The sequence below is a fragment of the Rhododendron vialii genome, chromosome 6a (genome assembly GCF_030253575.1).
Source record: "Rhododendron vialii isolate Sample 1 chromosome 6a, ASM3025357v1".
NCBI classification, from domain to species: domain Eukaryota; kingdom Viridiplantae; phylum Streptophyta; class Magnoliopsida; order Ericales; family Ericaceae; genus Rhododendron; species Rhododendron vialii.
Window position 1 is genome coordinate 36,882,777 of NC_080562.1, and position 14,440 is coordinate 36,897,216.

Sequence of the window (14,440 nt, forward strand, 5' to 3'; positions counted from 1 at the left end):
AACCGAATATTGGCATATTCGAGCCGAGCTGAACAGAACCTATATATTTCGAGCAGAGACAAACCTGTTCGCGAACCTATATATTGACATGTTCGAGCCGAGCTGAGCCGAACCTATATATTTCGAGCCGAGACGAACCTGTTCGCAAACCTATTCGAGCCGAGCCTTGCTAGATTAGAGCTCGGCTCGTTTATCAAACGAGCCGAAAAATCGAGCTCGAGCTCGGCTCGTTTATCCTTTGAACCGAGCCGAACGAGCGAGCTGCTCAGCTCATTTACAGTCCTACCCCTAAATAGAGACTTTCTATATTTAGAGATGGCAACGGGAGAAATCGGGGACGGATCTTCAGTCCTAATATCGTCCATCCCCAACCTATTTTCCGAAAGGGAAATCACCCCAAGCCTCCGAGTCTCCGACGACCCTGCCAGGAACAAGGATCAGGGCTCCCCGACCCGCGGTGAGAATTTTCAAGACCAAAAAAGAAGAAGAAGAAGAATATAAGATAAAAAAGAAAAGAAAATTGATTTTTACGTTCCACTTTTTATTGATGGCTCTTCACTTTTAAGCGCCATCAGTAAAAAATGGAGCGCGAAAATCAAAATCCAAGAGAAAATCTTTATTACGGAAGTTCCATAAATAAATTTTGGACCATCCGGAATAAAAACAATCTATTACCATTAATAGATCGTTTTGGAAATTGATATTCGCGTGATAGGCGCGTAAATGTTCACATTAGCGCCTCCTAATTTGTCTTTGTTAAGTTTATTTATATTGTTAATCGGAGCTTCATGCTTAGTTTGTGTACTGTAAGTGTTTGGAAGCTTAATACGTTAGTTGCCGATCGAAGCGCAAATTGCGCCATATAATTTTTCCTCCGCAGCACTGCGGTGTTTGAACTTTGAAGTGAAATGGGTTGCAGAAAAATATTCCAATTCACACGTGTATTTGGTGGGCCCAAAGTAAATGTTTTATTGTAGTAATTGGTATGACTGAATTGGGCTTTGCCCGAAACGTGAAATAAGAAAAGGAATTGGCACATTCTTTGCAAGGTGGGCCCATGAGGTTTACACGGTGGGCACTAAATGTGCATTTGATTGAATGGAATAGAATGTAATTATGAATGAAATTAAGAATGGAATAAAATTGAAAGAATTGAGAATGGAATAATCATTCTCATTCTCATATTTGGTTGTGCTTAGAAATAATCATTCTCATCTCTAATGAAATAGTGTGGTAATAGTAATTTTTGGAGTGGCAATAGTAATTTTTGGAGTGACAATAGTGAATATTGGAGTGTCACTAGTAATTCTGGTGTAACAAAGAAATGGAATAACAATTCCTTAATTTTTTGGATGTAATGACAATTTCTTTACTAAGGTGAATAGTAATTTCATTTGAAATCATCATTCCATTATTCAATAGTAAACCAAACATTGAAATAAGTAAGTCATTGGAATGACTATTCCATTCAAACCTTGATTCCATCCAACCAAATATACCCTAAAAGATTATAAAAGAGCATCAACGGTTTTCATTACGAGGGGATCACTTTATACACGGAAAAGAAGAGAGAACGGGGCTGCCGTCAAAGACTTCTGGAACGCAGTACAAGAACGGAGGGCGGGGCTGCCAAGGCAATTCTTTGTTCCGATAGTTTTCTTTCGAACCCTTTTTCTCTCAAATTTTATTTGAAGCTTTGTTCAATTATTTACAATCCGATAACTCGTTTTAATTTCAGTTCTTTATAAAAGTTATTCGTTGATATTTGATTAGTTGATATTTCTTATTTATTTTTCATCTCGCGTATTAAAAACATATTTCAGATTAGGGTTTCTTTTATTTCATATGCAATGATTAGTGAGTAGTCGTATATGTAGGGTCGCGGGGTGATTAGCACATTGTGACTAGTTCGGACACTGCTCCTATTTTCAAACAATGAAAAAGACAATTTTGGATTGGAAAAATACTTCTCACAGACGAACCCGGGCATTGTTGGAGCCCATGTGAACTGGAGAATAGGGATTCAAAACTCATTCTCCGTTGCGCATGAGTAAACGGCAACCATAGGGTCTCGCATTTTGCGGGGTATCTTTTTCAATCAAAAGTTGAACGTTTTTAAAAATACCGAATGGAGCAAGTTAATCCAGTCTGGTTGTGAGTGCTATGAACCCTATGATCGTACCTTTCTTTTAATTATTTGAAAAGTACAATCAATTTCTAGGTTTTAGTTAAATCCTAATCAATCGACAATGGGTGGCTACCTAAGTGCCAGTTTAATCAGTAACAACCCGAGTTTTTAGTCAACACACATCACCGTCTATGTGAATTCGACTCCGCTTTTATAGGATATTGTGCTACGTCGATTTCCGCTCTACGCTTGGGACAACCCATTAATTTAGGACTAGAAAATCGTCAAGCATCGCGCTTCATTTTTTGATGCAAACGCTTCACGTTGTTCATGAACTTACTAGTAACATCACGTTAAAAGTGGAGCGTCTGTATCAAAAAAGGGAGCACGAATATCAATTCTCATTGTTTTTAACTTATTCATCACAAGAAATTCCAACAAAAATGACAAAAAAAAAAATCTGAAATGATTTTTTATTACTAGAATTTTTGAATTCTAACGTACATCCAACGAAACGACTAAAATCTATTTTTTCCACAAATTCCACAAACCTAATTCATACATCATTTGCAAACGACGTAAAAACTAAACTATTGATCGTTCACATGGGTAAAATGAACTATCTTATGTTACTCCTTCCGTCTCAAAATATTTGTTCGGTCCGCAAAACGATGATTTAAAAATAATGCATTTCTTTCAAGAAAAAATCTAAACTTTTTTCATAAATTAAAAGAACTCATCGATATCTATTGAATTGTTGAAAAAAATTTAAATTTTTTTTGCAAAAAATATATTATTTTTACGTCCTCGTTATGCGGACCGGACAAATATTATAAGACGGAGGGAGTATTTTTTAGTTCTATAATATTAAGAAGCAGATTGGGGAGTGGGGCAGTAATCGGGCCGAAGGTACATGGAACCGCCTCAAGTGGAAATTTCATCGTCATTCCGCAAATCAACAGCCAAGTACTCGTACCTCGCAATCCTTGCTCGTTTTGAGTTTTCAAAATTTTTGTGCACGGTTTCTAATAAAGAAGAAATTAAATAGACATCTTATTCGTTAGATTTATTTTGATGCTCATCTTAAAGAGTTTGAATACTTATGTTATGAAGGACATGATTGTCGTACTTGATCCTCAATTGTCATGTTAATTTACTTTATCTTTCTCTATTTATGGGGTGTTTTCAGTAGTGAAAATTTTGTATATTTTTATTTATAGTTGAGAAGTTGTTAGGTATTTTCGGTAGTGAATAAGTTGTTGAAAAATGTCAAGTTGTTTCCCATAGTAAATAAGTTGTTAATAGTTTGTGAGTAAAGTTACTGTAGCAAAAAATAATATTTGTTGACAAGTTTTTCGTTAGTGGAAACGATTTACTTTATCTATCTCTATTCAGGGGTGTTTCCAGTAGTGAAAAATTTGTATATTTTTATTTGAAGTGGAGAAGTTGTTAAGTGTTTCGGTAGTAAATAAGTTGTTAAGAAATGTCAAGTTGTTTTCAATAGTAAATAAGTTGTTAATAGTTTGTGAGTAAAATTACTTTAGCAAAAAAAAGTATTTGTTGACAAATTTTTCGTAAGTGAAAACGAAATGTGAAAATGCCGAAAGCATTTTTACCAGTGAAAATGAAATAACGTTATGTGTTTTGTGATTTTTGTTAATAAAAACACTGACTCGAAATCTGAACCGAACAGGGTAACGTGGTATTAGGGTTGCTTTACTTTTGTGTACAGTGGTCCTCACTCGTTAGCGTTGTCCCTACGCTTTGAGGTTTTTCCACGCATCTTCCTTGCTTTGTTACTACTCCAATTAAAGTCGGGATTTGATTTGAGGGACCAAGGTAAAAGGACCCCAGAGCCTCATCACATTTCCTTTCATGTGGGTCCCCCCGGGGACTTTTGCTTTTTTCAGTTTTTTTCTGTCACAAAACGCGGTTCATGGAACGCGTGTGCATGTGCACTGACGTTAGCAATTGCGTCCAAAATCCCCTTGTTTCTTCAAGTAACGATTATGAGGTGCTTAAGGAAACAACAGTAACATGTAGATTTACATGCATGCTAAATTTTTTTTATAGCCAGATGTCCGTTTGGGTCAATTTGCATACCTCACAAATTTTGGGTACTGAATTTGACGATTGAGCGATCTTCTAGTGACTTCAAGATTTGAAATACATGCTAATAATACATCAGTCTGGCTATTGTCAATTCACTGGGCTAACAATAAATATATTAGAAGACAAGAAAAACACATATTTTTATGTACTTTTTACACCTTTTAACACACATTCACACACTTATTATTGTCAGCCTATTGGGCTGATTTTAGAATTTTTCAAAATTGATCGGCTATAAATAAGGATTATGAGGTACTTATAAGAAATCAAGAACTATATGTTGGAACTTACCCAACTTATACTATGAGGTTTTGGATTCTGAAGTTGACAATTGGGCAAACCTCCAGTGACCTCAAGATTTGAAATACATGCTAATTATATAAAGTTGATTGGCTATAAATAAGGATTATGAGGTACTTATAAAAAATCAAGAACTATATGTTGGAACCTACCCAACTTAAACTATTAAGGTATTGTTTGCTATGAAGAAACAAGCTGATAGCATGAAATAAGAGTCTATAGATTGTCGATGTCTTATCAAGATAGATTATTATTGAGTTTACTTCGGCTACATTTTATCAAAGATAAAAGGTGGAAAATGAATATAGTCTTTCAGTGGCTTCTCCAGAATTTTACAGGAGGATTTTCAAAAATTTCTTTAATTGTACCTTAATTTTACTAGCTCTCTTTCCAAATTTTTATTCACAACGATCAAGATTTTACAAGAGGATGTTTAAGATAGACTATTATTGAGTTTACTGAGTGTTAGAATTGATCCCCTAAAATCAGTTGAAGTGCACCTAAATCGGGCCGAATATCTCTAAGATATAAACAAATAAAACAGACTATAGCCGCATTTTAAGGCGCTATTTGTTTTAAGGGGGACTACACGAAGGAAAATCGCAATCAAACATGGAATCTTGTCGGTAAAAGTTCTAAACGACTACTCCTTAACAAAGAATCCATTTCCGACATTTTGTCTTCTCTCTCGCGTTATAAATACTATCTCGAGGGTGGTAGCCTGGTGGGCTGATGCCCCTCATCCCCAGGCAAGGTCTCGGTTTCGAGCCTTGTCAGTGGCAGGTGGTATGGGATAAAGCATTATATCCACTTGTACCTAGGTGGTGCCGTGGTAACGGTCTGTCCTTTCGGACAGTAGGTTTGGCTTGAACCGAACATTTCATAGTGGGTAGAGAGCCCCTATGGTCACACTCAAGGGAGTTGTTATATTGGTTGTCCACTCCCACCTTTTTTTTCTGGTTAAAAAAATAAATACTCTCTCTTACATGAAACATTACAACTTCTTTCTTCTAAAACTTTTTTATGAGTTTAATGCCTTGTTGGTTTCCTTCTTTAAAAAAATTTCTCAACTCAAAAAATACTCATTACCCATACTTTCAATCATTATTCTCCACTCGTTACTTATATTTCCAATCATTATATATTCTCATTTCTATCTATCTCTCTCCACTCATTACAATCATTATTATTATTTCTCGCTCCACTTATGACCCTCAAAAATTTCTCAAAAACTCATCCAAACATAGCATAAAATGGTTTACGTTGGCGGAGAAAATCATGGATTTTCCGTCATGCCACTATCCCATTGTGGACCAACCGTGCATTTATTATAGTAATTCAAAATCATTCGTGATCTTACAGAGCCCGCAAAATAATATCCACATATAAAAATTAACTTGATCAGACACCGATAGCCGATAGGTATATCAAGCATTGAATTTTGATTTATACTCCATTATATAAAATTATAAACCAAAATTCAATTTCTGATAAACCTATCTATGTCCGATCAAGCTGATTTTTTGCGTGGATATGCTATTATGCAAGCTCTACAAAATTAACGGTTCAGATTATTACAATAAACGCACGGTGAAATCCACCATCATGCATCTACCTTTAAATACAATTTCTTTGTTGTTATTACAAAATGAGATAATTGTAATTATTTAATTGCTAAAAACAAAAAAGAGAGAAAAGGAGTTTTAATTAGAGAAATTAATGCTTTGTTTGGATTGGAATTTGAAAAATAATAGGGGTTATAAGTGGAGAGAGATAGAGAGAGAAAAATTGAGAGTAGATGAAATCTAGGGGGAATTTTTGAATTTTTTTTTTAAATCGCAAAGAGAACAAAGAGTAAAGAGTCAAATGACCTTTTTTTCAAAAAAAAAAAAAAGAGTCAAATGACCTTGGTTTTGTGTGCGCGCGTGTGGTGTAACCTGGGAGGTCGGAGACTGGGGTAGAGAAAGAGGGGAAGTAAAGTGCGTCAAGGGAAAATGAGATCCACTGTAGGTTCCACACGAAAAAATTTGAGTCGTTCATTAAATTTTAAACATTTTTTCAAAAACTCTTGTGAAAAATCAGTTCAATTCAATACCTACAAGTACTCAATCTAATCATATAAGTTTTCATTCAGGTTCAAAGTTGAATGAAAAGTTAGATGATTAGATCGAGTTTTTTTAGATATCGGATTGAGCTAATTTTTTGCAGGAGTCTTTGAAAAAGTGTTTCAAATTTAATGAACGGCTCGAATTATTTGTGTGAACCTATAATGAACCCCACATCACGATCTGTGCACCGTTTGTCTGTGTGAATACCACCTCTCTGGGAAAATATTTACCAAACTTAATTCAAAAGGAATCTAATGAATACACATTGGTATGATTTTCCGTTTGACAAAAAAAATAAAGAATACACATTGGTATAAATATGGAGTCGGGCTAGTTTAATGCTATAACAAGAATGCATAATTCCCAAAAGACTTGCTGCATGGAATTCTTGTCGAGAAACCATCTCGAGTCCATATTGATGATTTCCTTCTCAATGGCAGCAATTCTCATCACACTTCCGTGTGAATACAAAGCAGAAGAGAACGGCGGCGACTGTACTAGTGATGGCGGAGGAGGAACGAGAACCTCCCTTGTTCCGACCGTTATCTTCAATTACCTCCCTCTGTCTACCTTCCACGCGTTCGTACTCTCTCTCCTCTTTGCCTTCACCTCTTCTCTCTCCGCCCTTTTGATGCATGGCACTGACAACGGAACGGGAAATAAAAGCAATTACTCCCGGCTGCACGTAGTAATAACGAGGTGCTTCGGATGGTCCTCCTTGGCGTTTATCACCTCTGCTCTTGCGATTCTGTTCCAGGCCTTGTTATTGACCACAACTTCTTCGCCGCCGCCTCCTCTGCGATGATGTTGATGTGCATGTGCATGTGTGTGGATTCCATTTGTGCAGGATTCGTGTTTGGAATTGCTACTCCGAACTCATTTTGAGTTATGTCATTCTGTGCGGACATCTATGTCTAAATTTGTGTCAAAAGTTGTAATGAGTAGTGTTTTATGCAATACTAGCTAGTAGTTGTGTAGGGAACTTGGCATATTTTTAAGTTGTGTATCTCATGTGAGAAAGAAGTTAAACATATTCATATTCAAGTCTCTTTTTTGGATTTAATTAGGTCATCTCCTTTGTGTGTGCGATCTAATTTTTCTTTTTTTTTGTAGATAACAAAATTTTATTAGAACTCGATAAATGGTACATTAAAGCAATAGAACTCTAGATACAAGAGAAACTCGAATCATAGATGAAGCCAAAAAAAAAAAGGTAAAAAGGAGAAAAAATACATCCAACAAGAAATTGAATGAAGCATGCCACAAGAGAGGTGGAATCATCCAAACACCAAAACATGGAAAAAGCATCTCCAAGCAGTATTGTCCTTATAAGCTATATATTGGTCATTGGAAGATCAGAGAAGCAACACAGCATCTACTACCAAATTCATTTTGCATCAGAATTCACCATATAGGGAGAAATAAACGATCGATCATCTCATCAGCAACAGAGTTATGAAGTGGAGGATCATTTAAACATCACCATGAATCCAGCATATGGCCAAAGCAACAATATTAGAGTATAATCTTCAGCGTAGTATCAGAGATTTAATTAATTGCTGTGCTTTAATTAAGTGTAAATGGATTAATCAATGAAACGTCTAAGTTTTTCCATGTTCTACAGAGCTTTTTTTGAACAATATTGCAAGGAGCTTAAATAATCAGGTTGTAAAAGCAGTGGCGGCTCTAGAATGTTTTTTTTGGGTGATCATAAGAGCATCGAGAATAATCAAAATCAATAATCAAAATGTGTCACGTCAGTATTTAATTATCCATTTAGTTCATAATCAAACTTAACAATATTTACCTCCACATTGGTTATTTTTGCATCCCTATAAAAAAAACCCCACAGTACGCAATGCGCCTATGTCCAATTGCAAACGAGTTTCAATCACGCATCCGACCACACCAAATTATTCGTCTCGATGAGATGATTCTAATGTGGGGTATTTTTTAGTTATTGAGTTTTGAGTTTGGTTATTGGTAAAAGTTGTTAAGTTTGGTTATGGAATGAGTGAAATTTGGTTATTTGCTGAAAGATTTGTAACTTTGCTTATTACAATGTGAGGTGTTTTTTTAACATTGTTGTTAAGTTTGTTTATCCATATCAATTTGATTATTAAAATGGGAATGCTCTAATAGAGTAACTTAAATGCTATCAATTATAACAAAAATACACATATAACAAACTTATTGATTTGGTATAGTACATTTGACACCAAACATTCGATTTTTCACATAAATTATTAGATTTTAGACATAAACATTTAAACTTTAATCCTTCAATTGCTTTTCTGAACTGAAAATTCGTCGTTTCTTTCAACTAAATGGCTTTGGATTAGGTGGTACTTTGGTAGACTATCAGGTGTTCGAATATTAAATGAGTTTGGTGTTCAAAGTTGAGTGAATAGCTCTCAGATCCTCTATCTGAATAATTTTGTCCGAGTCCCCTGTCCCACCCTTTTCCTTCCGAGCCTTGCTATTCGCAAGGAAAATTTGCAGAGAACCACGCAATGAAAAAAGCTTTTTGGCCCATTACGGGTTCCACAAAAATCTAGAAAAATATTCAAAAAATTTTTAATCTTATTTTATAGAGCTCTATAAAAAATCAGCTCCAATAGATATCGGTAAGTATTACTTTTGGATTCATAGAGGCGAACTGAGCAGTTTCGACCTATGAATCCAAAAGTAATACTTATCGATGTCCGTTGAAAATGATTTTTTACTGGGCCCCATAAAATAATATTCAATTATTTATGGATATTTTTCTAGATTTTTGTGGGACTTGAAATGAGCCCAAACGCGTTTTTTCTTGCGTGATTCCCTGCAAATCTTTGTTACGATTAGAATTTCCGTTTCCTTCTGCCACATGTCCATTCCAAACACCCGTCCAACTTCACCTCTAACTCTGTTACACAAAACAAAATCAGACTTATTGAACATTCTAAAAAAATATTACGTGCTCAAATTTTCAATTCTTTTGAATCAGTGCAAAAATGTTATTTTCTTTTGCTAAAAAGTGGTTATTTCTCAAAATATTTGGGTAAAAGTAAAAAATATTTACTTTTTCGATTCTTCTCGTCGAGACGAATAAATAACCTATAAAAGTTTGACGCAAAACTAACAAATGCGAAAAAAATTCAAATAATAACAACTCCCAAATTTAAATTAAGTTTAAGTTAAATTCAAGAGAACAGGGCCTTACGGCGGTTTTGTTGTAATAACCTGTTTTCCTAAACAAACGATCGTGGAGTTAGAACGAAACTAGACGCATGTCTAGTCACCGTTCTGCTTTCTTTCTCAACGTTTTTTTTTTTCAAAAAAAAGGTAATTTCAAGCTCAAATATAATGAAAATGAGAAATAGTTTTTTTTGCACCGTTTAAAAGATTTCAATGAGATCTATCAAACAAGATTCGTATTGGTAGAAAAATTATTTCCGTAAACATATAATTTTTGAGCTTGAAATTACCTTCTTTTTTTAAAACTTTCTTTTTCTAAAAACCGAAACACCCATCGCTTGAACCGACCAACTTGTAGTTCCTTAAACTTGTTCATGCCCGGCAATGTTGGTCATGCTACGTTAAAGTATTATGAGAGGGCAAAATTGGAATTTTCGGAACATTACTTGAAATTTTCGGAACATTACTTGATTACATCATCAAATTCTGTTAGTTAAACATCATGGGAAACTTCAGATTCAAAAAACAAAAAAGGCAAACTTATGGAGGGGGCTATTTTTATTTTTATTTTTATTTTTTTATGGATGGGGCTATTAGTAATGATGTTCTTTGCTAGAGGCACATATACACAAGTACATACATCGTGTATATATGCATTTCTATTTTGGGTCTCAAAAAATTGATCCAACCCAATTAATTTGTTCAAAATGAATTTTTTAGAATTCTTGTAAAAAATAAACTCAATCCAATATCAGTAAATATGTTTACAAAATATCTAATTTTGCTTCATAATCCAGGCACAGTTTATGAAGAAAAATTGGATGTTCATATATGTTTTTACCTATTTCAGATAGAATTTATTTTTCATTGAGGTCCTAAACAACTTGTTTGAACAAAATAAGCAATTCAAATCATTTTTTTAAAACCCAATATAGTTCCAAAATGCGTATGTATGCAGCGTATGTATCTATGTGTATGAACTCATCGACTCTTTTTTTTTTTTTATCCGCAACTCATGGACTTTTCAGATGCGATAATTGTGCAGGAAATAGATTGCGGGCGGGCCCCTATGCGTCTTTTTCAACCAGGAAAATGTTTTTTTTGAAAGGGCAACCGGGAAACTGTGGAGCGGGTATAAAAGCTTTTCTTTTTTTTTGAAAATGGTATAAAAGCTTTTCAACCCAAGTATGTTTGGCAGTTTTTTTGAACAGATTGTTCACAGATCTAACAGTTTTTTTGAACAGATTGTTCGCATATCGTGACGTGAGGTTCACTTTGGATTCCATACAAACAAGCCAAATCGTTTACTAAATTTGAAATATCTTTTAAAGTGTCATTGTAAAAGATCAACTCAATTGAATAATTATAAGTGCTCAAAAATTAGTAAAACATTGGATTGAGCACTTCTTATCGAGTTGATTTTTAACAGGAGCACTTGAAAAATATTTCAAATGTAATGAACAACTTGAATCATTTAAGTAAAACCTGTAGTTGGCCCACATCGTGATTTATGCATAATCTGTGAACAAAAAATCTATGGGCACTGACTTTTTGAAAGCTTTTCTTTTGCCTTTATTTTTTTGAAATTGAGTGGGTGGAAACTAGAAACTTCTTTCCTTTTTTCCCTTTAGCTGTGCTAGGGACAAAAAAATGACCCTTAAAATGTACATGAACACTTTAAGGGTCTTTTCTTTATCCATTTTTTTTACACTTAGCATTTGTTTTTCCTTTGAGAATCCTGTAGATAAACGGATAGCTCATTGGTAGACAATTTATACTCTCATGCATTTGGCAAGATTCAATCATCACTCTCCCTAGTCCTTTAAGAGAGAGTAGAATAGATTTATCAATAATGTTTTGGTGATCATGTCTGCGAACTACATTTTTTATATCAATGTGATTGTATTGGTAGAATATACCACATTCATTATGTAGTAGAGCACATTCTATCAATGCAATGATGACATTTCACATAATACTACAAAATATAATACTCAAATATGATCACCATAGGATTGGTCTAAATTTATTGCCTTTTCCCCACAAAAAGAAAGGAATCGGGTAGGCATAGGAACTTTTATTTTTACTTTTAGGGTCAAGAGGGTAGAAACTTCAACTCTACAGCAAACCAAAGAAAAGAGAAGCGTTTTGTCAAAGCGTCTACAGGCTGTGAAATGTGCAAATGACAACACTGTTTTATACTAATGATTTTTAATTGTATTACTTTGAAAATTTTCTCAAGTCATTCATATCATATTCTATCTTTTAATTTTTTAAATACAGTATATCTATTCGCCACCATGACTTTGTCCCTTACCATTTACCCTCCCCAGTCCTTCAGGATAGGTCTTATACTCCTATAAAACGAAAAAGAAAATTTTCAAAACACCCTTCCAAACTTTGACATCAATATCTCATAGACACTAAACTTCGTTAAATTTTAATTAGACACCTAAACTATTGAGAAGTTATTCAATTAACCTCATTCTGTCTAAATTCGTCAAATTGATGACGGAAATGCTGAGTTGGACTAACGGTTCGGCTAAATTAATTAAGTTTCTCTCTACTTCTGTCTTTCTCACAGTGACAACCACCCTATTTTCTTCTTCCTCCTCCTCAGTCCCCCTCCCTCCCCTCCCCAAACCCTAACCAATTGATGTCTGTTATAAATTTTTGATAGTTGATTCTGATTATAAAAATTTGTTGGCTGAGATGATTTGCTCTTGCTCGTCTTCCACAAAAGCGTGGCGCCACTGCCACTAACCCAATGGCGTAGGTGCTAGAGCTCCAGAAGCGCTTTGCTTAGCTTATCCATCGAGTCATCCACCGGGCTAACTTTTCTACCCCGAAATCAAGCTATGGACTTCCTCGTGTTGTTGACATCTTTCTTCTCCGTTGCTATGTTGTCGGGTTATTTTTCGATGTGAATTACATATGCCAAATCTTTTAATATACATGTAGCGCCAAGTGTCGAAAATAAAGAGCCACATATTTTATTTAACGGAGTTTTTAGTCCAACTCGGCATTCTACGTTACAAATTTGACAAATTTAGATGGCAATGGGTGAATTGAATAACGCCCCAATAGTTTAGATATCTAATTGAAGTTTAACGAAGTTTGGATGTATATGAGACATTCAGGTCAAAGTTCGGGGTATTTTGAAAATTTTCCAAAAAACTAGATTAAGAAGAGAATCGGTGGGTAGTGCTATAAAAGTAAAGAAATAAAGAGCAAGAAAACATATACGAAAGCATAATTACTTCATGAACTATTAAGAGAGAGGGATTAGTTTTCAAGACTGACATAATATTATTTAAAGTACGGAGAATTTCTGATCTTAATTATTTTCACTCTTTTACAATAGTACTAGTATCTTTCTGATTTTCTCAATGAATAAAATGGATAATTGGAGTCCCTATGTATAGTTGTAATCTTAGGGACTAAGCCTGTAATATAAGAGACCTGAGGGGCTAAAGTGTAATTGCAGTAAATGCACCGCTTCAGGGAATTCACCGCCTGGCTAAAGATTTGGGATGATGTCATCCATACGTCCCATTACAATGATGTCGTATTATCCAACCATTTCACAACAGGTGGGAGGATGGGACCAAAAAAAAGGAGGATGAGACCGATTCTAAAAAAAAAAGTTTTGATTTTGCCACTCAATTTTTTTTTTTGTTAATGGCACTTCTTTGCAAGTGTATTTTTTTTTATCAAAAATACATTTGTAGGGGAGTGACGTTAACAAAAAATGGAGTGACAAAATCATTTCTAAAAAAAAAATCATTTCACAACAAGTGGAAACTCTACCGCTTCCGTCTTATAATTTAAACATTCCCTACGGCTTACAAGAACTCATGTATTTTTAAACTCCGAAAATATATACTTTTATATATATATATATATATATATATATTTACTAAATTAAAATATTCATTGAGTACTTTAATTATAAAAATAATATGTAAAAAAATTTAAATTTTAAAAATACACGAATTACCATAGGAAACTTTTTTGAAGCAGAAATGATAGAGGTACAGATGAATAATCTGTACTAGCTCGTACAAATTATTTTTGGGCCTGTTTTGGGTCCCAAAAAAATGATCAAAGTCGCTCATTTTGTTCGACACACTCTATTTATGGCCGCTACAAAAAATAAGCTCAATTGATATTGGTAAAGGTATTCACAAAACATTCAACTTTGCTTTAGAATTCAAGCCTGTATTCTGAGATAAAGTTGGATATTTTGTAAAAGCTCTAAACGATACCGAATGGAGCTTGTTGTTTGTAGGGACCGTAAATAAAGTACTTAAAACAAAATGAGCAATTTTGATCATTTTTTTAGAATCCAAAACAGACCCAAAAATAATTGGGTAAATTTCACTGACCTCCCCCGTGGTTCCTAACACAAACAGAGACCTTCCTCGAGGTTTCTGAAATGCCACTAACCTCCCCTACTTTTGAAACAATTATCAAGATTCCCCCATCCAATGAAATGAGCATAAACGGTGAGTCTTGAAGAGAAAAAGACTTACTAAATGCCCTCTATGATCAGCACCTCATTTGCCTTGTATGTTTATTTCTATTCCTCCCCTCTGTCCATTGCTTTTCA

The 14,440-nt window shown here is 34.5% G+C and overlaps 1 protein-coding gene across 1 annotated transcript in view; it reads left to right on the forward strand.

The window, feature by feature from the left end:
* Positions 1-7,711, forward strand: part of LOC131331457 (uncharacterized) — a 75,813-nt gene extending 68,102 nt beyond the window's left edge. Inside the window, exon 2 of the mRNA XM_058365405.1 lies at positions 7,406-7,711. Coding sequence (XP_058221388.1) covers positions 7,406-7,453 — 48 coding nt within the window. The 3' untranslated portion in view covers positions 7,454-7,711. The remainder of the gene's footprint in view (positions 1-7,405) is intronic.
* The last annotated feature ends 6,729 nt before the right edge of the window (positions 7,712-14,440 follow it).